At 37.2% G+C, this 26,915-nt stretch overlaps 1 protein-coding gene across 4 annotated transcripts in view; it reads right to left on the bottom strand.

The window, feature by feature from the left end:
- The window catches only part of LOC121315166 (diacylglycerol O-acyltransferase 1-like), a 37,477-nt gene extending 10,819 nt beyond the window's left edge, over positions 1-26,658 (bottom strand). For 2 of the 4 annotated variants that reach the window (XM_041249167.1, XM_041249169.1), the window contains exons 1-7: positions 26,281-26,658; positions 13,244-13,331; positions 4,851-4,891; positions 3,413-3,498; positions 2,616-2,668; positions 645-750; positions 136-159 (exon numbers count right to left, since the gene is read on the bottom strand). In XM_041249167.1, coding sequence (XP_041105101.1) covers positions 136-159; positions 645-750; positions 2,616-2,668; positions 3,413-3,498; positions 4,851-4,891; positions 13,244-13,331; positions 26,281-26,507 — 625 coding nt within the window. In that variant the 5' untranslated portion in view covers positions 26,508-26,658. The remainder of the gene's footprint in view (positions 1-135; positions 160-644; positions 751-2,615; positions 2,669-3,412; positions 3,499-4,850; positions 4,892-13,243; positions 13,332-26,280) is intronic. The other 2 variants (XM_041249168.1, XM_041249170.1) reach the window with 2 other exon arrangements.
- Positions 26,659-26,915: the final 257 nt, after the last annotated feature.

Genomic DNA, 26,915 nt, shown 5'->3' with positions numbered 1-26,915 from the left:
CACAGTCATTTAAGAAGTTACCATAATGAAAAACAGTAACGTAGCGTGAGTTTTGTACTAAAGCAGGGTCAGCTGTTGCAGGGAAAACAAGTTTATTTCTCAAACTGACCAGAAAGTTGAAAACAGAATGCATACTTGGGTCTGTAATTAGGAAGTGCACTGATGAGAAAAAACAAACAAAAAATGAAATATTTAGGGAATTAAAAATGAAATTCACTAAATTTAGCTCTCAGATTATGCTTGTGAAAATATGACAAATGTGCTTGTTATAGTGTATTTAATATTAAAAATAACAGAATGAACACACTGCAATTTAAACTTGTTTTTACTGAAAAATAAACTAACATGTAATACTAAGAGCTGTCTGTGTTGCATGCTGTCAGATCAGAACTCCACTGACACTGAGCATGGGAGCTGCAGCATGCGGTTTCCTTCCCTTATTACACCTGTACAAAACTGAAGGTGCAGTCACTAGTGCCACACACATTTCAGCCAGTCTTGCATTGCAGGGGCCTTGATGCTTAAAGTTATTGTTTCTTCTTGCCTTGCTGTGAGCAGTGCTGAAATATCTGGTAAAAATGCCTGCTGGTTTCAGGCACCCCACATTGTGAACCACTGATTTGTTACAGGGTGCACACACTTACCTGGAGTCATGGATCTGACCATCAACACAAGAGCCACAGGGAAGCAGAGGATCATGGAGAGGTTGAAGAAGTGAAGCCAAAAACCAACCCTCTCTGAGAAAAAACCCTTTGGGAGCAAAAACAACCACAAATGAGTGCAATATATTAGTGCGCTGTATCACTTTCACATTAACATTAACTCTATAAACACTCACAAAACAGAGCAGAAAGAATACACCCGTTACTCAAGCTAAGATTCTGCATTTTAAAACGTTACATTGCAACTGTGTTCTAGAACTCAAGCAGCCAACAAAACGTTATTAACTGCGAGAGAGCAAGGAATAACAATGCATTTGCAACAGTACAAGCTGCAAAGAGGTTTTCAATCAGGTCAGTCAAAAGGACTCTAGCAAGGGTACCAGTCATGTGAGCTGGAACTGGAACTGCAGAAAACATTCTTCTTGTATTACCAAATAATAACCATAACAACAATCAGTCAGTCAGTCAAAGGAGTTACACTTTCAATGTCTGAAAAATAGATTGTTTTAATTCTTTGACTATTTTACACTATGTTCAATATTTGTATGCAAGTATCTCACAGGAGCAGCCAATAAATCATTACCAGGGATCCTAGTTTTCCGCAAAAATAAATAATTCAAATACAAAAAAAGAAAAAAGAAAAATCTGTGTTATACCATGAGTAAAATAAAAGGGTTGAAAATGAGTTTTCCTGCCACATTATGAGAGACACACAAACAGCACTACTGGGTAACGGTTAACACAGGAAGCATTTATTGTTGTTCTTGTTACACTTGATGTGTATCTGTTGTATTTTATGTTAATTATTCTTGAACTGTAACCTTGTATTACAGTGGAATATGCAAGTCACTTTGGATAAATGCGTCTGCTAAGTAAAATAAAAATGGTTACACTTTCAAATTCAAATTCTAAGCAAGTTACAAGTACCATTAATCAATAAAATAAACAAATAGATTTTTTTTACTTCAAATATTCCCTGTTGTAAAAATAAATAAATAAAATATTCCTGTTGTAAAAAAAAAAATATATATATAAATATATATATATATATATATATATATATATATATATATATATATATATATATATATATATATATATATATATATATATTTCATGTTAAACGTACAATTTTCACCTCCAAGTTATTGTATTGTTAAAACAGAGCTGCCGCATTCCAGATACAGTCGGTCTGACTTTGGAATGGCAGCACCTTCCCAATGTGCTTACTGAAAAAATCTTGAACTGCCAGTTGATCCACTTTGTACAGAGGAATATCGGCTTTTACACACATTTTGACAAACTCTGAGACCACGGTTTCCCACTGTTCTTTGGCAGTTGTAAGATGCTGAAATGATCCAAACACAGTGGTCTGTTTCAGTGTTTTCAATGGCCCTGCTGTTTCAGCCTCATCTTGTTTACGTTTCCTTGCATTCGATTTATGTTTAGCACTTCTCAAAACAGCACATTACCATCGACGTGAAATTCGTCCTTGCCAAACTCATTGGCCCGATCTTTAGGGTTGATTTTTATTTTTTTCGGCATCTTTGAACAGCTCTGAATACTGAAGTAAACTGAGCTTGAATACCGGAAGCAGTTTTATTAGGCAGGTATGTTTACGCAAATTTAAAGCACAGTTGCCTGTGTTAATGTTATACATGTATTGATTTGGTTATTATCAAACAAAGAAAAAAAGTTTTGCATGTCAAGGAGTGAACTATGACCTTGAAGACCCAGTTTTTTTCAGATAAAGTGCAGTATCAGATCCAGAAAAAAAAACTAAAATGTACAACTTCAGATTCCCCAACCTGTATGGAGTTCTTAGTCATTCTTCTGTCTCGTCCTTTAATCAGTGGAGTAAAAGCACCTTTTTAGGATTCCCAGAATACATCAGCCCTGATTTACTGCATGCCATTTGAACATTAGGGACATGTGTATGCAGAGAATACTCACCATTGACAGCCTTTTCTCTATGTACAAAGCCGCTAGTATAAATACATTGGACACTGAAAAACAAAACAAAAAACAAGTTCATTTTTAAATTAAAAAGGCAAGGTTGGTGACCTACAAGATACGTTGAGAATAACGTTGTGAAAATGTTTCACATTTTATAAGTGTTGCTCATCTACCTCAAAAGAAAATCTCTCAATATAACCTGCTCAAACTGGAACTGTATACAGTACATGACAGTAGTCAGGAGTAGAGATTTAAAAAAATCTCTAAAGTAATTGTGTGTGTGTGTGTGTGTGTGTGTGTGTGTGTGTGTGTGTGTGTGTATATATATATATATATATATATATATATATATATATACACACACACACACACACACACACACACACACACACACACACACACACATATATATATACACAATAAGTTTGTCCTGAATGAGGTTTCAATATCTCTACCCGTCTCGTGCAGTCACTATGCACCTGCCTGTTCAGAATGCTCTGCTCCTCCACGTTGTCCATATAGGATTGACATTTCTTTTCTAGCGCAACTGCAACACAGACCTTTACTAAACGGCTCAGTTTTACTGGGTTATGCACATACAAAGGCAATACAAACAGACAGCCAGGCTGTTCAATGGACCCCAATTTAATCAACCTGTGCAAACGAGAGGTTTGGCAAAGTTATTTGAAAAAGATCCACTTCTGTACATTGGTACGCAAAATTGTTTAACTGGTAAAGGAAACACGGACATTAATGAACGTAAGGTTCAACCCAAACAAGGCCAGAATGCATACCAAGAACAAGGCACAGGGCAGGCCAGCTATATGGGTCCTTTAGGAAGAGTGAAACCACCTGGATTGGATCCACTAATATTCCATACCTGTAATAAAGAGAACAATCTGTAACAGTGTGCGCGTTAAAGATTAGATAAGACTGACTCCCAATATGCACCACTGCAAGCGATTCCGATCAGGTGCCCTTTATACATTCACAAATCCTCATTTTGTATTCAATGGCAATTTTACTCAAAGGTTTTTTTCACTGCTTTATCACTAATATCTAGCTTGCTTAGTTCTTGAAAACTCTATGCATATGTACAGCAACATTTTGGCCGATTTAGAACCATTCAGAGTCTGAAGTCCTACATTACAGTTTTATTTGCATGAACCCTGGGGCCTCATGTAAAAGTCCACAATGTTGAAACACCGGTTTATTGTTTGGTAGATAACAGCACTGCAGTAATACTTCCCATGGAATAGCCCACTTGTGTTTTTCAGTGAGCCTCAAATGTTTAACACTGAACAGCAGTTATTCTCTTAGTCTTGGAAACGTGCTTTCCTCACTCTGTCGATTGTAATGCAAAACGTGAACAAACAAAACTAAAATACATCTATCCCTGACTTTGATACTTGTGATTTCGTGTGTGTGTGTGTGTGTGTGTGTGTGTGTGTGTGTGTGTGTATGTTAGTGGGGACCCTCTCCCCTCCTGGGGGCGGGTGGAGGACTCCCATGAAAGATTTATACAGAGATAAAAGGAGCAGTTGTTTAGATCATTAAAATTGACCGCAGTGCCTTTAAGGTCTTAAAACAATCCAACGATATGTTTAAAATATACGATTTAGTTTATTTGCATGGCAGTGTCCGGTGTATACAATTCATTACTATATGAATTCATTTTGACATTGCCCCCTTGTTATAGAGTGTACAGGTACAGCATATTATTTGGAAGGGGGGTGGAGGGTATGACTAAACTCAACTGCTTTTGCATTCCTAATTTTAGAAAACATTTGGATTACAGTATTTTTTGCGTAATTAAAAAAATCGGCATAATGTTGAAATACTGTAGTGAAGCGAGTGCTGGATTACTAGAGCAAAAACGTTTCAGCAGTGTGACTGGGGTCAGGCTATTATTAGACTACACTGTATAGCCAACTAGCCCTGGAAACAGTGCAAAATTTACAGCCTTTTGAGGCACAGCACTGCGGTGCTGCAGAGCTACACACAGCACACAACACCAAGAACAAACAAGTATGATAGCAAGGGGTACAGTAAATAACAAGTAAGTCTATCAGTATGGTCCTCTGAATGGCACTTCCTCCTTATAGCCCCAAGAATATCAGTTTAAATACAACTGATAAACTGTTCTCTAGACACAACAAACTGCAAAGGCTATGTATTTCCGTCTATGAGAGAATGCTGTACATTACAGTACAAGACACACTGATTACTTACTTTATAAGGTTTTCTAAGAAAAGGCGTGCATTGCTCAATACCTGGGAGAGAAAGAGAGAGAGCGAGAGCCTTCAATTAGTAACTGTACCAATAAGCATACAGTAATAAAGAGATTGGGATGAGAGAGAGAGAGATCTCTCCACAGACACTGTAGGAATCTTTATTATATGCAGTTTTGTAAGTGATTGGAAGTATAACTGACCCTAAGTCTGCACAAGGGTAACATGGTGTGTCGACCGTGCCTCAAACAGTATTTCAAAGAAGTCATTGAATCTGGCTGCTGTGAAATGGGGGTTTTGGATGACTTTGCGTGTGCTGTGCAATTCAGGTGAAGCTTGAGAAATGTTGAACAATGTCAAAAAAGCAGCACAGTTGGAAAGGTCCCAAAATGAAGCAATGGCTGTAGGGAAAGGATGTGGTTTGTTTCAATCTCGTTTTTACTTTACGTTAATAAATTGATATAAAAGCTCACTGAAATGACACATTGCCGATGTAAAGGTACTACAGTGCTTGAGGGGTACTGTAAAAGGGTGTAGCGAGAGGACGTTTTTAAACAGTCAAACAGTCAACTGGGAAGGTGGAAGAAGCCAGCAATGGAATCGTTCCATTATTAAATAAGTTTCATCTGATGAATTAGGTTTAAGGTTACATGTTGTACTACAGTATACAGCAGTTTCATCAACAACTTCACAAACCTTACATTTAAATACGTACTTCTAGGGTAAACATTATAGCAACGGGCCCCCTTTCCCACCTCATGCAAACCCAAAAGCATGTTATTTTAGCATTCCAAACGGTATAATGTTAAACATAATTCAAATCCACATGGTACCGTATTCAAGTACTTTCAATACTGGCCTCTAGTGACATCCAGTTACGAAAAATTAATAACATTTCACAGGATTTCTAAAATGCCTTTTTTATGTACAGTAGCACAGATGAGTGGTACACCATTTAAATAAACATAACAAATAAATTAATGAAATAAAGTTGCACACAGAGCAGTGTGAAAACCTGCGAGTACACCAGAGACGTGAGTGTGTTTCACTAGAAAGGTCCACTCAGCCCGGTGTGCTGGGTTACACTGCATTATTAATCCATATTCCAGTTGCTATTTTTGTATCTCTCTCTCTTGGACTCTACGCTTGTTCTTGGCTGCTTCCTGAACACAACACCAGTGAGCCAGAAAACTGCCTGATCTTCCTTTATCACATTTCCCTTGACCGGTTGGTTCGGTTTTGCCTTTCAAACACTGTGGGGTTCTATTCAATTGATCTAAATTAGGGATGGAAATAAGACTCTCATTGCTGATTTTACTATGGGTTTAATAAGGCACATCTGAGCTTATTATCTATGCACACTGTGGCTAATCAAGCTGGTAGTAAAATGTGGAATGGGCGAAACTGCTATGCATTAGTCTTACTTCTATCCCGTAGAGGCAGACATAATAGTGTTGGAGCTTAAATCTTTAAAACGGAGAAGGATCCTTCCTGGCGTTTTGCATATTTTACAGACAAAGACACTCGCAGCACTTGCTGCTAGTCTGACCTCATACCCATAGCATAGAGACATGTTTTAACAGGGAGTGACAGTATTAAAATATACCACTTTACAAACTGAATCAACCCCTATTTTAAAAGGGTCTGTACCGCACTGCACATGCTCAAAATAGTACAGTAAGTGGTATTAATTAGCTTCACTTTGCATTGGCAGACAGAAAACATTTCAAGATGAATCTATGATGCACTGTGGGCTGTTACCCATGCTTTACACATTTATTGTTCATATGCATTTGGTATTATTATAATTATAACTTAGCCCAACAAAGAATGTGTGCTCTGTTTTATAATGCAAGTACGAGGTACATTTTTCAGGAGAGGACTAAAATAATATTACTGGTATACAGATTAGAACACTGCTCAGAATAGTAATTACTGCTTTGTGTTGCAGCTTAATTATTTTGTTGCTAGAGTTATACAATTCCTCTCTGAAGATTCGGCATTGGCTTTGCACCTGCTTCAAAGAAGGTCTTAAGAAAGGGATGCTTTAATCTCCCGTTCTAATTTTAATAATCTGCATGCTCTTGGGTAGCAATGCCCTACATTTCCGATTAGGAATGATGTGCTGCAGTCTGCTGCTCTGGTTGTACCGCTCCTCTTCATCAGGGATGCTGACTGAATCCTGGTGCGAGTAACCAGCGAGAGAAAGATACTGTGTATGCAGTATCAGGTAAGACCGTGCCCCTGCTATTACAGCAGATGGCATTGGGTATGTCAACGGGTCAAACAGAATGGCATGGCTAACATTGAGAAAAAGCTTTACTGCATTAAGAATGGCTGTTCCAGTCTATCGCTGGGACAACAGGTGTCTCTTGATACTGGCACAGTGGATAAAGACACTTGTGCATGTCTAATATTGTTGCAGTAATTATCGTGAACTATAATTTACTTTTTTTTTTTTTAAATAATGAAGCATTTAATTCCAGCTGGGGCTCAGTCATGTTAAAATCCATGCAGGGACGGTATAGAACAGGGAATATGGACCAGGCGCTCTGCTTTGGTTTCCTTTTTTAAATAATAAATGCTTCGACACAAGATTAAATGGCACTGTAAATACTGGTGGCAGTCCAGGTTTCCAAGCTACAGCAAAGCATGCAACATGGAACAGCAGCACTGTGAAACCTCAAAAGCAGGGCAGCTGATCCAAGAAGCTTTCTAAAAAGAGGATAGTCAGACCACATGCAAGAGAACATCAAACACATTGAGAGTGAACTGCACAGCAGCAGCGTCCCAGCAGCACAGAAATGTACAGCTTCCCCTGCCAGTTTAAGGAGGCTGCAGTGCCAGGGGGTTCTTCAGTAGCACATGGGTAAGAAGTATGACTGACTGTAGCCACGTTCACTCCGGTGGAGCTACTGCTGGCTGGGGTGAATACACTGTGAACGGTTTCAATACACTGTACAGCGTACAATGGGCTATGCTGATGGGACTACAATACAGTACAAGTCTTCACAGTTACTATTACAGAAAAAGAAATGGTCTTCTGCAATGGAGACAGATACTCCAACAGTTAATACAAATACAAGTAAGCAGTTCCAGCTTGCTCTATAAAAGAGAGCCAGGCTAGAGGCTGGCGCTGGATACAGCACTGCTCTGTCACAGTCACCTTTGATAACACAACCCCCTGAAGAATCCAGTGTGACATGTGCGTTCTCTTATTTGCTTCTTGTTTTTCTTTCTCTAAGCAACCTGTAGATGCTTCATTTGTTTTTCTCTCCTCGTTAAACAGCAAATTGAAAAACAGGTTAAAGTAACTTTACATTAGATGCATGTATTTTACAGTGAAGCACTCTGTTCTCGTCCACGGAGTTAGTGTTGAATCCTCTTTACATTAGATGCATGTATTTTACAGTGAAGCACTCTGTTCTCGTCCACGGAGTTAGTGTTGAATCCTCTTTACATTAGATGCATGTATTTTACAGTGAAGCACTCTGTTCTCGTCCACGGAGTTAGTGTTGAATCCTCTTTACATTAGATGCATGTATTTTACAGTGAAGCACTCTGTTCTCGTCCACGGAGTTAGTGTTGAATCCTCTTTACATTAGATGCATGTATTTTCTGCGATACCCAATTGGGTCCGTTCATTTGTATAAAGCAGTGGCAGATCTAAATAACTAATATCATGGAATCTTGGTACACCAAGGTCATTCAATAAATATAAAACACCATGCTCGAGTCTCGTCCTTAATCTTCAATAAAAAAAAAAAAAATAATCTGATTTTAATGATTTAAAAAAATTGCAGCATTTGTAAATCAATTGAACATACCCCCAAACACTAACTGTAAAGTAGACATGAACAGATTTACAGATTATCAGACACAAAGAAGTAACGTTGTCTGGTTTGTTTCATAGAATTAGCCACATTAAGCAGGGACTATAGGAGTAATGAGCGCCTCATTAAACTTCATGCCGCATGGAGTGTCACAACCACGGGCCTGCCTCTTTGCTTTTGATTATCTGGTTGGTCTCACTCTCATGATGAAGGCAATGTGAAGTTGAAACATATGAGGAGAAGTGAAAGTAACAAAAAATAAATATAAAATGCAAACTCATCTATTTACAAAACAGCATACCTTAAAATTGAAATTTAACTTACGCTAGGGGTGCAACATCTTTACTTGAGCTGTGTACTTTTGCTCCACAGTATTTAAATATGTTTTATTTTAACTGTGCAAGCACAAAGTGTCAATCATTCCCCTCAGCCTCGCCCACTTCCATCGAGGAAATCAGAGCTCGCTCTTGACGACACGTTCAGCCAGTCACAGCTAACTTTAGCTGGAACCCAAAACTGACACTCAGACGAGTTCTGGATGGGGGCTCCGAGCTATACAGAAGGATCGGCCTTAAGTCAGTTACTTATTCCCGATTTGAGGGCTGAAGTTAGTTACTTATTCCCGATTTGAGGGCTGAAGTTAGTTACTTATTCCCGACTCAAGGCTGAAATGAATTACTTATTTGCAGTTACCTATATTAGCTCACATTCTAAGGGGGAAATTACATATATAGTCTGGATGTGCCACCTCAAGCAGGGTATCATTTTAAAGCATTTAAAGCATTTCTCTTCAACATAAAGTAGATTGCAGAGTGGCACAAGTAGCCATTCACAAGCTATGCCATGAAATATACACACACACTCTTCTTTTCCTGCATATTAGCGCACATTGCGAGGGCTTTGCCACCTCAACCTGGGTGTGATGTTGAAGGTTAAGCAGTTGTTTTGCAAACAGAGTATGGTGCATAGTGACATGTACAGTACTATTAAGTGCTGTTTAGTATGACAACTTGAGCATTTATTATTAATTATTTTGCTCAAATTGCAAAATGGAAAAATATCAAAAACAAAGAAAAAACAGTAAAGAAAAGACAGCAGAGACAGAGACAAAATGTAAAATCTCAAATTGAGCATCTTCAAAATCTGTGAGGGAAGTGTTTATTTGTTCAAAGCACATTTTGCAATTTGATTATATGGCTTTACTCAAAGACCGAAGAAGCCGTCTCTTTTCTGTTTTGCTATTTGCTTGTTTGATATTTTCCTTTTCACCAAAACAATTTGCTCAAAGACCGAAATAAACTTTAATTTCATTCTTTGATAATTTGTAGGGATGCACCAGATCCAGGATTCGGCCAGAATACCTTCTTTTTGAGCAGGGTTCGGATTTGGCCGAATAGTTAGGATTAACGAACAAACAAACATCAATTTTAACACATCCCTTCAATGTGTGCAGTTCTTCTTTAAATAAAAGACACAAATCCGGTAGTGAACATAACTGTTGTATTCATGAACATAACAGGTATTCAAGAATAAGAACATGTTTGACGAACTCTGTCGTGGCTCTCAACTCCCTAAATTACTGGTGGCGCACGCACTAAACACATCATGCAGCTTCTGAATGCAAACATACCCTCCCGTATGCAACAGAGCACAGTGACATTACACTTTTGATGGAGTGAAGTTATGCAGTAAACCTGTAATATATAGTAACAGCAAACTGTTGTAGACTTTTGTGCTTTGTTGTTTTGTCTGTGAAATCTGTTCAGAGATCATACTGCGATTTAAAAAATAAAGAAATATTTTTTTTGTAACTTTATAACTGTCAGATGTGCAAGACGTTGTCAAACAATATGCTTTAGTAAATTACATTTCACGTTATTGTAATGTGGCAATACAAGTTGAACCATTTGGGAACTGCTGTGTTTTATTAAAATCATTTTAAAACTATTTCGTAGCCTATTTGATAGCAGTTACACATACGCTGCATTTAAATCCACGTGGGTTTTATTTTAAGTTTAGATTAAGGTCACTCATAGTAATTTTTTCCTCACAGCTCTCAGATCAGTTGACATGGGATGAAACGCCATAAAAGAAAATAGTGGTTTATGGCAAAGATGCAGCTCTCTTTTCTTGTAAAGGTAAACTGTTCTATATTTTCATATTCAGGGATTCATATTCAAAACTATAGATTGTGTGCATCCCTCGTAAGTAGCTGCCAGTCTGTTTTACATTCAACAGTTTCCTTCAGTTTTCTTGACAATTTTTATAGATTCAATTGTGTGTGTGTGTGTGTGTATGTGTGTGTGTATGTGTATATATGTATATATATATATTATAATGACAGAATATTATAGCAGGGAGCACGTTTAACTGAAAAATAAACTTGTCTTACCTTAACTATATAATACAACAAATAATTTGAATAATGTGTTGTCTTTCGTTATCTATCTGGTTGTGCTTTTTTATGTTGTACATTCTTTTTCATTACTGTTTTTTATTATGGTAAATTATACCATAATTTATTTATTTAGGCACTCTACCATTTGACTGTGGAAAGTTAACACAGGGTCATTGGAGTTCACATCCAGAAAAAAAAGTAACCTTTTCACTTCCTTTTTAGCTTAATTATTGAGATTATTGCTTCATTTAAATTGTTTTCTTTGTTAAGTTTTCACGTCTATTTTTGTTTTTTGCTGTTCTACATTTTTTGAATGCAGCTGTTCATTTTAACTATGTTTTTTTAACACAACAGTACTCACACATGTTTGGTCACCATCATAACTGTACATGAAACTGGAGTGTAATAATCCAGCACCTCTGCACTTAAACATTTGTATGTCAGCTGACAAGTGTTAAACTGATATCCCAGCACACCGTTACTCTTAAAGGCGTACAGCCTCTATACATGCACCCCCACTATCTCTCTCAAGCACCTGGGTACATATTGTTACAATATCACAACAAAAGGAATAGACTTTTTTTTTTTGGTGCATATGTGCAGCTATTATGTATATATCACCTTACAGTACAATAACACGACAAAAAATGGACTGAATGATATTACCCGAAAATAATCTTAAAATTTTTTAATTTTTTTTCTTTTAAGTAGCCAGTGCAAATATAGTACTAGGTGGTGGATTGTACTGATTGCCGGCTTATCTTGACCCCTGAATTCACTGTCACTATTTTTGCTTTGAAAATAACTAGTTTTTTTTTTTTTAGCAGTCGTTTTAACATTTTAGCCTCTCAAAGTGCTTAACATTGAAAACCCGCTCCTTCACCTCTCCGAGTTAACTCCTGGTTAAATGTTGTGTCAAGACGTAACACGGCTGTCATGTGTTCCAAGCTTTATTTCAGCCAGCAACGCACAACTGATCTGGTCTGCTAGAAACACAAGCAGTCCTTATTGTGTGAGTGTGAGTGTGTGTTCTATTATCTATTATATCATGTGTATATTATATGTATGTATATATATATATATATATTATATATATATATATATATATATATATATATATATATATATATATATATATATATATATATATATATATATATATATATATATATATATATATATATATATATATATATATATATATATATATATATATATATATATAATTACACACACACACACACACACACAGTGCCTATAGAAAGTCTACACCCCCTTTCAAAATATTCACTTTTGAAAGTGCCTTGGTGCTCATGGTTGAGTCTTTGCTTTGAAATGCACTACCCAGCAGAGGGAACCTACAGGAACTGCTGAATTTATCCTGAAATCATGTGAATCACTACAATTTAACACAGGTGGAGGCCATTTAACTTGGTGTGTGATTTTGAAGGTGATTGGATACACCTGAGCTAATTTAGGATTGCTATTACAAAGGGGGAGGACACTTATCCAACCAAGCTATTTCAGTTTTTATTTTTAATTCGTTTTCTACAAATTTCTAGAATATTTTTTTCACTTGGAAGTTGTGAGGGCGGCTGTGTCGATAAATGAAAAAAACAAACAAACAGCTATTTTAATTCCAGGCTATAAGGCAACAAAAGGTGAAAATTTTGAAAGGGGGCGTAGACTTTCTACAGGCTCGCTCTCTCTCTCTCTCTCTCTCTCTCTCTGAAGGCTACATTGAAGCTGACACCCTGGGATCTTTCAAAAAGCTGCTTAATGAGATACTGTGGTCAATAAGCTACTAACAACGAAACGAGCAAGATGGGCCTCCTCTCGTTTGTAAACTTTCTTATATTATACTACATTATATGACAGATAGATATATTTTCTTACAGAGAACCACCACCATCTATTATGTTGTTATTACTGTGTTGTGAAAGGAAAATCCAGAGCTGATGCGATTTCCTACAGACTGTAGTTTGGTAAGTTCTTGAGAGAAAGACACATGGTGCTATTCAGTGAGAGGACTTATTTTTTGCACATTTACTATAACAAGTATGCCTGTAAAATGTATTAAGATGACTGACGTATTTTCAGTTTAAAACAATCATTTCTGTTTAGTTACAGTTCTTTACAGTAGTGCTATAAAGCTATACTCACCAGCATGACCACACACCAGTTGAGGATTCCCCTGTAGTTGCTGTAGCCACTGGCCGAGCTGAGCAGGGACTCTTGCAGCCTGTGGCAGCTGTGTGTGTGTGTGTGTGGGGGTGGGGGGGGGGAGAGAGAGAAAGGAGAGATGATGATAAAAAACCTGTGCTGCGAGTACTTGAATTAAAAAGATCAAACACACGTGTCTACTACAGTACGATTGCGGAAATAATTATTATTATTATTATTAGGAGTGGCACTATTCAAATGCAACCTAGAAACAAACAATACAATGTACTGTCTGTTTATAGCATGCTTTGATAAGGCTTTAAGTTTGATTTACAGTACATCACCCAACCACAAATCTACAGCATTTATGAGAGAAAATACCAGGCTGCTATAGTTACAAGTACAATGTAATAACTTCTGATGGTGTAGTTGCATAAAACAGTGTTACCCTCAGTGAGTCTTTACACTACATTATCATAACAGAAATACCAACAATATTAGGTCCATTCTCTAGCAGGGCTCTACGTTTAGACTTTTAACTACTGGCCCCTTGGGCCACTGAGCTAGTGTTTTTACGGGCCCGGATGCAATTTTATCTTGATGGTTTTTATTTTCAGTATGTTTCTAACTGTGCATGGTAACCAAAGAGAGCCCATGTCTCAAAAGAAAGTGGCTAAACAAAGCCTTTCAATATATGTTACTTCAGCCATTTAACATGTACTGTATATAGCAAGTGCTAAAAGAAGTACGGCTGTAATTAGTAATGTAATTAGTAATGTTAAACCAATGTAATGTTGGAATGTATTTTCTATTTTGGTCAGGTTACAATATTTACACTAAGATTATTTCATAAATATTATTTGTTAGAGTTCAACAGATGTAGAATATTTAGGTTGATAGGTATTATTTTATTCTGAATGTACTACAACAAAAATTATTATTTGGTGATTTGTGCAATATTATGCTACTGTTGCTTTAATTGGAAGAGATACACACTTTGACGTTGCTGCTGCTGCTCATTGAGTTCTGTATTTCAATTCAGCAAACAAAACAAAAAACTTGCGCCTAAGGAAATAGGGTACTGGGGGAAGAAATCTCATCTTGGACATTGTTTGAACACTTTGTGAACCCGGCTAAACTTTACCGGCTTACACCATTATGCTGTCTGCTTGTGCACACGCATTTGCCTTTTACTCTTTGTAGAGTAAAGGACCAGAGTTCGGGCAATCAAATATACAAAAAGCTTGCACCCTGTGTATTCAACTAGGTAACTATTCGAAATTCCCATCCCTAATCCTAATAATAAACACTATTAAAACAATATTCATAATACAAAATAATAGCAACCCTATACAGAGTGTTGTCACTTGTGTCGCCTCTCCCAAGGCAGCGCCAGTCTTGCTGAGTGATACCAGCGAGTCCTGGAAAGAGAGTGAATGGCATTTTTGACCTGCACACCTGATCCCAAAACAGAAAGTTAGACAATTCGATGCATATCTGGGTATCCATCGGGACATCTTACTGCGAGACTGGATACGATCCAAACGAAACGTTGACTTCACAACAAATAACGCTGCTGTTTTATCTGCAAGTCTGGGAAACTGACGCCAAACAAGGCAAAACGTTATTTTTTTTCTCTGTCATAATGAAGCCTCAACTCATGTTTGTCTACATATTTTTTTTTCATAATTACATTCTTTATGATTTATTGATTTCAGTGCTTTCATTTTGGCTTATTGATTGCTTAGTTGTAGAAAACCCGATTTGTAAAAGATTTCCTGCGGGAACGAGTACCAACACAGCACTTTGGTACGTAGTCTCAGATTCTGACTGTAGAACAAACACAACGCGCGGCGGGAAAGTTAGGATTAGTTTGTAGTTATGCTTTTTAAAAATGTTTTCTTCGCGGTCGCGGTGGCTCTTCATTGGTGCACTGTGGTGTTCATGCCTGTAGTAGGCGTGGTGTGGTATCAATTCCACGGTATTCCATGGTATTACTGACCATATCCAATTAACTGCACAGGCAAACATTAGATTAATTACTTGATATATTACTTGATTGTGTGTTAGTTTGACATTTAGAATAGGGCTTGTGGCAATGTTTGGGAGGTTTATGTATACTAGTACAAGTATATAGAGGAGAGTGGTGTTTGATTCGAGTACTCGGAAACTGTAATGCTCAAGCACTCGTCTCAAGCAACAAAAGATATCAAAAATCGCACCTCTACTATCAAAGACTGCAAACTTTTAAATCTGAGGCAGACTTTTTAATATCAGTCACAGTGCTCTTTAAAATTCCAGAATATTGTGCTATTTTATCGCTGGTAATTACCTTTTCCAGAAGTGAAAGTACTTCCAACTTTGTTTCAATTGTAAGCACAACTCGCTTTCAATTTCCTGTAGCCATTTTGCATTAGCGCTGTTGTGTTCAATATTATATATATATATATATATATATATATATATATATATATATATATATATATAATATAGGGGGGTGATTGTTGACTAACATGTTGGTGTTTTTTGTGTGTAAACAAATATATGTGGACACAAAAAACAAAAAATAAATTGTTTTTTACATCAATTCAGTAACGCTAAGTCATTGCGATGTTTTAAAACGAACTTGCTTATTTAGGGTTATTTGCGTATAATGCTAAATGAACCTGGGCTGTCAGTATCACAATGTAATATAAAGAGAGAGTGTGTGTGTAGATAATCCTGGGCTGTCAGTATCACAATGTAATATAAAGAGAGTGTGTGTGTGTAGATAACCCTGGGCTGTCAGTATCACAGTGTAATATAAAGAGAGAGTGTGTGTGTGTAGATAAACCTGGGCTGTCAGTATCATAGTGTAATATAAAGAGAGAGTGTGTGTGTGTAGATAAACCTGGGCTGTCAGTATCACAGTGTAATATAAAGAGAGAGTGTGTGTGTGTAGATAAACCTGGGCTGTCAGTATCACATTGTAATATAAAGAGAGAGTGTGTGTGTGTAGATAAACCTGGGCTGTCAGTATCACAGTGTAATATAAAGAGAGAGTGTGTGTGTAGATAAACCTGGGCTGTCAGTATCACAGTGTAATATAAAGAGAGAGTGTGTGTGTGTAGATAAACCTGGGCTGTCAGTATCACAGTGTAATATAAAGAGAGAGTGTGTGTGTGTAGATAACCCTGGGCTGTCAGTATCACAATGTAATATAAACAGAGAGTGTGTGTGTGTAGATAACCCTGGGCTGTCAGTATCACAATGTAATATAAAGAGAGAGTGTGTGTGTGTAGATAAACCTGGGCTGTCAGTATCACAGTGTAATATAAAGAGAGAGTGTGTGTGTGTAGATAAACCTGGGCTGTCAGTATCACAGTGTAATATAAAGAGAGAGTGTGTGTGTAGATAAACCTGGGCTGTCAGTATCACAGTGTAATATAAAGAGAGAGTGTGTGTGTGTAGATAAACCTGGGCTGTCAGTATCACAGTGTAATATAAAGAGAGAGTGTGTGTGTGTAGATAAACCTGGGCTGTCAGTATCACATTGTAATATAAAGAGAGAGTGTGTGTGTGTAGATAATCCTGGGCTGTCAGTATCACAGTGTAATATAAAGAGAGAGTGTGCGTGTAGATAAACCTGGGCTGTCAGTATCACATTGTAATATAAAGAGAGAGTGTGCGTGTAGATAACCCTGGGCTGTCAGTATCACAGTGTAATATAAAGAGAGAGTGTGCGTGTAGATAACCCTGGGCTGTCAGTATCACAATGTAATATAAACAGAGAGTGTGTGTGTGTAGATAACCCTGGGCTGTCAGTATCACAGTGTAATATAAAGAGAGAGTGTGTGTGTGTAGATAAACCTGGGCTGTCAGTATCACAATGTAATATAAACAGAGAGTGTGTGTGTGTAGATAACCCTGGGCTGTCAGTATCACAATGTAATATACACAGAGAGTGTGTGTGTAGATAACCCTGGGCTGTCAGTATCACATTGTAATATAAAGAGAGAGTGTGTGTGTGTAGATAAACCTGGGCTGTCAGTATCACAGTGTAATATAAAGAGAGAGTGTGTGTGTGTAGATAAACCTGGGCTGTCAGTATCACAGTGTAATATAAAGAGAGAGTGTGTGTGTGTAGATAAACCTGGGCTGTCAGTATCACATTGTAATATAAAGAGAGAGTGTGTGTGTAGATAAACCTGGGCTGTCAGTATCACAGTGTAATATAAAGAGAGAGTGTGTGTGTAGATAACCCTGGGCTGTCAGTATCACATTGTAATATAAAGAGAGAGTGTGTGTGTGTAGATAAACCTGGGCTGTCAGTATCACAGTGTAATATAAAGAGAGAGTGTGTGTGTAGATAAACCTGGGCTGTCAGTATCACATTGTAATATAGAGAGAGTGTGTGTGTAGATAATCCTGGGGTGTCAGTATCACAGTGTAATATAAAGAGAGAGAGTGTGTAGATAAGGTTTAACCATTTAGAATGGTGACACTGCAAAGTGTTTAAATGTTCATAAAAATGTACCAAAAGTACATCCCTACAAAACAAGTCCTCCTAGTTAACGAAGACTGCCGGGTCATTACATTACATTATGGCCTGTTGTAATTTGTGTTTATATTGCTTAATCTGCACTGGTTGCGGGTGCATTTTGAAGAAGAAATTAATTTTCCTTCATTTTTTAAGTAACAAATTAAAGTTTGACTTTTGTAACTGGAAATTTTATATTTATGGACATCTTTTTTTTATTTTTTTTTATTAAGTGAACAAATTGAAGTTGTGCTGCATTTTTAAGCAGTGTATACTTAAAATAAGAATTTAACGAACATTGTTGTAGTTAAAATTCTAATTAAGTATAATTTAAGTTATAATTAAGCAATAGAGCCCGTTGATGCTGGCTCTTCCTTGTGGTAGATGACCGCGACTGGAGTTCTGCATCCCGAGCCGTAGGAGAGGGCGCTAACGAAAGTCAATGCCATCTACCACACGGTAGAGCCCGCACAGAGAGGGCTCTATCGCTAGTAGAAAATTATTTCTTTCTTTATTTTCTCTTTAAAAAAAAAAACTTTAAAACCTACATTTACCTTGAACTTCTAATATTTCGCCAGTTAACAGTCCGCTGAGAAAAAACAGTCCCCAACATAATTTGAACAGAAAAACGACACACATAGAGAAAACATTATTATTATTATTATTATTATTATTAAAAATTATTATTTGGCTAACATTTATTTATTGGGGTCTTACTCTTTCTTATAAATTTATCTGGACATGTACAATTGTTGAACAGTCCGTGTAGTATTGAGTCTGACTCGAAACTTGTTGTTGGAGGCGGGGCGTCAGTCAAGCTGGCAGGGAGTGGATTGGCTGGGTGTTGTTTGGATCCAGCTGATGACAGAATTGTGGACCAATCGTGTCTTCCCTGTTGATTAGTTGTCCAGTAGCTGCGAACTGAGCCTTCATTACGGTGTCCTGTCACAGACATGGCTTCCCTTGTCTCTAGACCAGCGTCAGAAAGTGTGTTTAAGTAGTTTTTTATGTTATCACATTAGTTGTAGATTAGAATGTTAAGGGAGAAATCTGGTATTTGTGCGCGGATTGATTTTAAAATATAAAATTCACAGTTAAGCACTTCAGCATTCCAGCGGGAATCTATCCAAATAGAAGCCCGCTAGACATGGAAGCTGTTCGCACTCAATCATTTTCTAACACGCAATGTTTGACTGCATGTGGCTATGAAAGTTAATGTCACATTATATATTTGTTTTACAGAAGTGTTTTTCTAGTATAAATGGAAAATGTTATTTTTGTGTGACTGTTGTAAACAAATGTATAAATTCCTGTCAAGCACACAATATAATAGTATGTTATTCTTTGTATTAATTTTCTAAAAGTAAATGCAACAAGTAAACAATACCTGTTCATTTTTGTCAAATACATCAAGTAAACGATCTATTCAATTTTTAACATTTCTAATTCTAAAACAGTTTAAAATACAGGCCCTATGTCTTGCAGTGGTTTACAATCTACTATTAATTATCTGTATTGGCCGATATGGGTAGATATCCATTGGCTATCGGTATTGGCGAAAAAAATCTTATCGGTGCACCCCTAATTATTATTATTATTATTATTAAGATATCAATTCGTTTGAAGGAATTGGAAATTGATTTTAAAAAGGAACTGATAAATTGCAATAGACCCCGACCCTGGCAGCAGTATCCATCTGCGACTCTCTTACCAATTCGTTAAATGTCGTAAATCAAGCAGGTAATTTGTTCACACTAAAAACGTATCATAAGCTTTGCTAACAGACCCACTACTCCTGGGGTTATTTTGCAAACCCAAGAGGTCTGGCAGGTTTATTTTTAAACTGATTAATTACATATTAAAAGGACCGGAGGGTTAATCCCCTATAATTTCAGTTAATCTAATCCTACATACTATGGGTTTACTGTCTCTGCTAAAGAAAATGCCAGGGGTGATTTATCATGCTTTGCTCATTAGGTCAGACTGCAGGAAATATAACTATAGTGTTGTGCCCATTTAGTCAGAACTGCTGGAAAAAAACATTTAGGTAAAAGTTTCCCGAAAACGTATGAAGTGGTATTATTAATAAATAGAAATCGTCAATCTGGCAAACAGCGCTGCTGGTTTTAAATATTACTGTATGTTGTCACAGACCCAGATTAGCACTAATCTGGAGCTGGGAATACCCAGTGTTACCTTTTGGTAAAGTAGTCCTTGATTTCTGCCAATACAGGTCTGTGAACCCAGCCGTAAGGCATCCAAGTTGATTCTTCACGAGTATTATACTCCAAGATTAGCTGTCTATACAACAACTATAGTAATGCAACACAAAATGGTTACAGAAGTAAAAAATGCTTTACCAAGAGCTACTTCTTTTGAACACATGATGTTCTGAAATTTGCAATTTAATTAGGCCAAGTGGAGAACACTTACATTTTGACAGGTGGATTAAAGAAGTGCTACTGTACAGTAACTAAGGTTCTCAAATATTTTGTTCTTCTTTCCGTTTAGAACTACACACATTGCCACTGCCCAGGTGTCTTGTGTTGAACAGCTTTGGTTTTGTATGTTTATTTTATATACAGTCAACTCCAGTTAGTTGAATACTGGATAACTGTACAACCTGTTTAATTGCACAGCATGCAGCTGGTCCCGTTTCTCAGTGCATTATTTTCTATGATTGTATGACACGGTTTAATGCATATCGGCTAAATGCATAACTAACTTGCATAATTGCATAATGCAAATAACGTTAGTGTTTAAAAAAAAAAAAAAAAAAAGACTGAGTGTTTCAACAAAAGCGCATAGCAATGGCATGACAGCGGAAACGCAGGCAAGAAAGACGCAGACAATGCAAAGCAAGCGAGTAAAACTCGAGCCTTCATGGAGGCAGATGGTTGTCAGTCATATGACTGTTTTTACAGTTGTTTGTCAGCCAAATGGGGTGCATACTTCCATCAAATTGTTTTGCTCCGTTGCAGTCACAAGATCTGTAGTAAGGTATTGTACACCCCTGTTTAACTCAACTGTATTACGTTAGTGCTGTGTTCGAAGGTTCGTTTGCAAGCCATGAATTCAAAGCTAGTTCTAAAATCTTCGAAGATTTGTCAGGCGGCATTCGCATTCGTTTTTTTCTGTTAACTGAAACTGCTTGACTATGTGTGAATACTACAGAACACACACTAAATGTCACTTGCGTGCAAAATTCGATCTTTTGATTTGTATAATGCATATTACTTAAACAAAAGTTGTTGTATTAAAATTCACCAATATACCAAATCGTTATACATAGCAACTCTATATGGCGCTGCTGCCGTGTATGGCGCAGGATATATGACAAGGCACTGGGGGAGGATACCTATAGCGGTTGTAATGCTTCAGTAAAATATGTACTGAACACCTAGTGTACAAGACAGTTTAAGAGAAGTGCTATGTGCTATGTTATCCAGAGGCAAACCTTTAATTTCTTCATTCTCCATCTCGACAGCAAAGCGTTGTATAGCGTAAGCTGTATTGAAAGAAATGTCTCAAAACCCTTCTGCTGTTTGGGATTTTTTTTGTTAAATGTCCATGCAATCAAAAGAAAAGCTAAATGCAAACTGTGACTGTTGATGAATCATGGAGGCACAATCGATTTCCAGGGTCACTTAACAAACGTAAATTCATATTAATAATAATAATAATAATAATAATAATAATAATAATAATATATATTTAGTAGTGGTAGTAGTAGTAAAAAGTGACAGTGACTGATAACCTGCTTGGAACGACAACTTAAATAAGATTTGTTTTGCCGAAGTCTGCTGCAGTTGGTGCTCCAATGCAAGCTTACTGGATATCGGAAGCAGCATCAATTAAGAGTACATAAACAATGTGTATTCTTATTTAAATTATTAAAAAAAAACAAAAAAACATGATTACTGTTCTATACAACGTATTTTTAAACTACATGTGAATCTTTTGCTGTGTTTATATGGATTACCCGTAAAATAGGGTTTTCAATCAAATATAAACAAGCAGCTATGGTGACGTCACCAGTAAATTCTGTAAATTAGTACAGTAATCCATTACATATCAGTCTGCGGTGGGACCAGAGTAAGGACGGATATGTAAAAGGTCGGATAAATGAATCCTGCTTTAAATATCATTATACACAGCTGTGACAATTACTATATCCACACAATTATAGCTTTGACATTCAGCTTTTATTAGGGAGCTCCCCTAAATCCCTTGTTTAGAAAGATCCAGGGTATTAATGCTTGTGACAGGGTAGCCGTATGTCGTGTGGGTGTGTGCATTCATGGAGTGACAGGCAGGAGATTGAGAGGGAGGTTTAAGTTGATATGCCCCCCGCAGGCGAACAGGGTGTATTTACTGTACTTATCAACACACCGAACAGCTCACGTGACACTATCAGCAATGGCAGCGCACGGAGCACATACAACACAGTGCAAGAAAACGTTGGTAGGATCTACAATATCTTAACTAATCTTCTCTCTTCAATAATAAACTCACGTTGCTGAAGAGGTTGATCATAGTTGATTACTGTAATAGCAAAGATTCGAACCTTCCTTCGGTAATGTGTTCCGAACCTTCGAAGGTCAAAACATACCCTTTGTTGCAGCCCTAATTGCAATAACTTAGTTTAAACCGGCTGTTATATATATTATTTCACTTTTCATATTGTGAGTTGCCAGAGAGAGTAGTGTTGTTCGCATTGAGCATATAACGTATTTCAAGTTGGTTTATTTTTCTGAACTTGTTCAGTATTTTAAGTTACTTGTAATAAAATATAAGGGAAAAATAAAGTTATCAATCTGATCAAAAAGAGTCACATGTACACGTACCTATTGTCACATTCTCCCACTCCGGTTATGTGCATGACCTCACACTGGTCCCAAGCCCATGCAATTATACAGAGCCAACTATTTAATTTGGGATAGGTAGATCTTTTAAATAGTACCCTATGGATGAAAAATGATCACTGCTTCATAGTAGCTACAGCAGGTTCTCACTCCATGTCTTTCAGTTCTAGCTCTTTCCAACATCTGCTGCGCTGCAGTCACACAGGTACAGTGACTAGGGATGTCGGGCGACTACTCTGTGGGTTATTATCACGATACCTGTAATACAGCCAGGGCTGGATTAACGTATAGGCAAACTAGGCATGTGCCTAGGGCCACAACTCAAGGGGGGGGCCCCCAAAAGGCTTGTGTTGTGGGTTTTTTTTTTTCTCAAAATCTAATTCTTCTGACAATGCAGATTTCTGTAACATTACCCCATAGAATTATGTATCCCCACACAATTCCATGCTTGTGCAGATGCAGTTTGGAAAAAGCTTGCTGGACGTGCATGCGAGATATTTGTCCGTTGAGTTCTGCTGCAGCTTGCAACAAATATTGAAAACAAGTCAAAACTAATTCTGTGGCAAAATAAAACCGCACATTTAACACCACTGATTTTCTAGATATACAGTACGTTCAGCCTCCTGCGTTGCTCAATCACAAAACGATTGATTAAAGTAACCTTATACAACTTGTTTTTCTTTTAAAACACATTCATTGTATTACATGTAAAAACTGTTCAGAAACATCAAGCGTTCACGTCCAGCAGTCTTTAAAAAAAAAAAAACGCAGCTGTGTCTGCGTGGAATCAAGGGTACAGAATTCTATAGGGTACAGATATCTACCATACGCAACACCTAAACTTACTGGTATGCCAAAACATAGGCAATTTCTCTGCTCTGGAGAAAAGGGCATTTTCTTTACAATGTACAGGCATGTTTATTTTTTTACTATTTATTTTATTGTGGCACTACCATTATTGATAAAAAACTTTGAGCATCCCCTTCTATATATTACCTTTTTCAACTTCATCTGGTGTTCCTTGTTTGTTTCAACTATTTCCTTTTTATTCAGTAAATCAGGAAAAGTAATTCGAGCTGTGCTACAGGATTTAACGTAGGCTTCAGTTTTGTCCTGTTTTATTCTGAAATTTACAACACCTAGTTAAATTTTCTGTCAGATTCATTCAGTCATTCATAATACCTTCAAATTGAGAATTATACCTGTTGTAAAAGGGTGGAGAGTAGTTTAAAGGCTTTAATGTATTGTAGCCATCTTGGTTCCCATAGGCAGGTGCATCACCATTGGGTGAGGTAATCCACACACAGGCGGAAGGTGGGCACGAACCCGGGACCCCTCACACTAAAGCATAGCGTCAATACTGCTTTTTTATAATCATTTTAATCCTGCTTTAAAAGCAACTCCCTTTGCTTTTAAAGCATGATTAAAATGTAGCGTATGTACTTTAAAGGGAAAATGTATCTTCCTGTTTTATTCTATTTCTTTTGTCACTGCTTTTTAAAGCATGACTATAAACCCATTTGTATCATTTCAATGTTTGTGTAATTTAAAGGGGCACTGCATCATCTTATTTTGTGCTAGTTCAATTGCTTTGTGCACTTCACATTGTTAATCTGTAAAGCTCTTTGAGTTGATCCCTCATGAAAGGCACTGTATAAGAAATAGATTCATTGATTAACTAAAAACAAAACTAAGATTTTCAGCAGAATTAAACAGAGACTAAGAAAGCTGTTAATACGCTGACTTCAAATCATTAGCTAGTGCTTTCCTTTAAAACACTCCGATTTCTGAACTTAGACTCACAGTATATCAACTCCTATCAGTTACAGAGATACCGAGGCTGTCCCACTTGCATAACTTACACTCTGACTTGGTGTTCTCCACTAGAACTTTGTACTTGCACTATACGTGGGTTGTTAAAATGCCGCTTTAACCTGGATTAGCCAGGTGCGTCTCCTATGGCCTGGAACCGCTTAACATTGCACAACACTATCTAGTGTGGAGGCAGGCCACATATTAATGTATGTATGTATGTGTGTGTGTGTGTGTGTGTGTGTGTATATATATGTATATATATATACACACACACACACACACACACACACACACACACACACATATATATATATATATATATATATATATATATATATATATATATATATATATATATATATACATATACACACACACACACACACACACACAGAGTGAACCCATCAAGAACATACTAATTTAGAAAACAGGTTAAAGTTATTATTCATTTATTTTTCAGGCAGACTATTCTCACTATAACTGGAGGGCTTCTATTTTGTCAGGGACTTCCCAGCCATGGTAAAAGGCAATACCTTTCTTATTGCACCCTATGCTGTAAAATAGAAATTTTAAATAGGTACACGACTACTAGATAGTGCTACAATGAAAGACACTTCAGCACATAGATCTGCAGGATCGGTAGTACCAGATCATTTCCCTGATAACTCTATATGTTATTAGCAATTCTTGATAAAAGCTCATAACTGTAAATGGCTGAACCTCACTCTCTTCAGCTTCCTTGATTAAACTGCCATTGCCTCGAGTTGCCGATTATTTCTATAGACTTACTCTGGTGCTGTTAAGCAATTTGCTCACCAATGAGGTGGAATATGACACGAAGTCCATTTCCTGTGCGAGCTGCAGCATTGCACACATTATTAAACTCCAGCGTTGGGCAACTACTACCTGCAATGGAGTACTGGTTATAAGAGGACTCTGCGCAACACTTCCCTTTCAACACTGTGTGACATTTCATCTATATTGTGTAAGGACCATGCCTTACGGGAAGTTGCAGCAGTCTTCAACACAACTTTGTATAATGCGATGGTAATTACAGCAACCCGTATTAATAATGAGAAGCAAAAAAACCCCAAAAAACTACAGAGTGTACGTTTCACTGGGGCTTGGTTTGCACTGCAGCGAGCATGATCATTTAGCAAATACAGATAGCAAACACACCTTTACAGCAGGTTAAGAACTTTGGGTCACACCCAGACTTCACTTCCATAACTTAAGCAATCCCTACTATCAGAACCTGTATGCTCAACAACCGGTCAGGCCATTTTGAATAATGTATTTTATCTCCAAGTTATAATAATATAAAAAACTGCAACTGGCACTGGTGATATCATAAGAACATAACAAAGTTTACAAACGACATAGTAGCTGATTGATCCTAGAATTTCATCAAGCAGCTTCTTTAAGGATCCCAGGGTGTCAGCTTCAACAACAAAGCCATGTTTCAATTGGTAGCAACATGTTTCGAGTAAGAATGATTACTAGAATAAAAAGGTGAACACATGTGTAATAAGGGTTATAATGAGTTAAACATGCTTGTGCCCTGAACTTTTCGAGTATCCCAGAATACCGAATTTAGCCCCCAATGGAAAAAAAGGAAAAAAAAAAAAAAACCTCAGTCAATATCTGCAGTAGTACTGTAGTATTAAATAAACACTTCACATCAGTATAGAGACGAGTAGCACTAATGTACTTCATGCAATCAGCTCCCGACAACATTTCACCCCGGAAAATTGGGATGCATGCAAACCAGTTAATACAGTCAAGCTAACCTAGTATGTGCGTTTATCAATGGGTGTACAATGTTTATGTATTCTTACCGGAGTTTGTCGTAAGGGGCTTCATATCTTCCCTTTTCTTTTGTCGGCTTCCCAGCGACTTGTGCTGTCTTTACGTGTGTCTTGTTAGTGACGGTGTGGGTCGTAGTACTGTTATCAACATTATTTTCACAACCTGACTTCTTGCCATTTGTTTTCAAACTTGACCCTCCTGAGATAGTGGTTCTCCTTTTCCGGCTAACGGGGAGCTTGTCCAGTTTATCCCCCATGTTCTTTCAAACACATTAAATGTCCTTCGTTGTAATACAAGTTTTCCCAAGTTTTTTATTTTTATTTTACCCTCTCTCAACACGGTCGCTTCCTATTCACGGGACAGCTGCATGAGCAGCTTGGCAATACCACAGCTCTCGGGTTCTCGGGTCTTTTCTCTGTGTACCACGGGAGTTGTAGTTTTGGCATTTTACAGTTAAGACGCAGAGAACTCTGGGAGTTGAAGTGCTTTTACCTTTTGTTTCAAGGACAGAGGGAGATTCAAGCATGTATTTGCTTTTTGGCTTATATTACACCTCACAATATATTTTAAGATTTTACTAGTGGTGTTTTTTTTAACCCGTTTAGTCCTGAAGAATAAAGTCCTTTATTAAAGTGTCCATTCCTTATGTTCTTATAAGAACAGG

This window comes from Polyodon spathula, chromosome 4 (assembly GCF_017654505.1).
Source record: "Polyodon spathula isolate WHYD16114869_AA chromosome 4, ASM1765450v1, whole genome shotgun sequence".
Classification (NCBI taxonomy): Eukaryota; Metazoa; Chordata; class Actinopteri; order Acipenseriformes; family Polyodontidae; genus Polyodon; species Polyodon spathula.
Note: the sequence above shows the minus strand (reverse complement) of the source record. Positions and strands in the feature narration are given on the sequence as shown.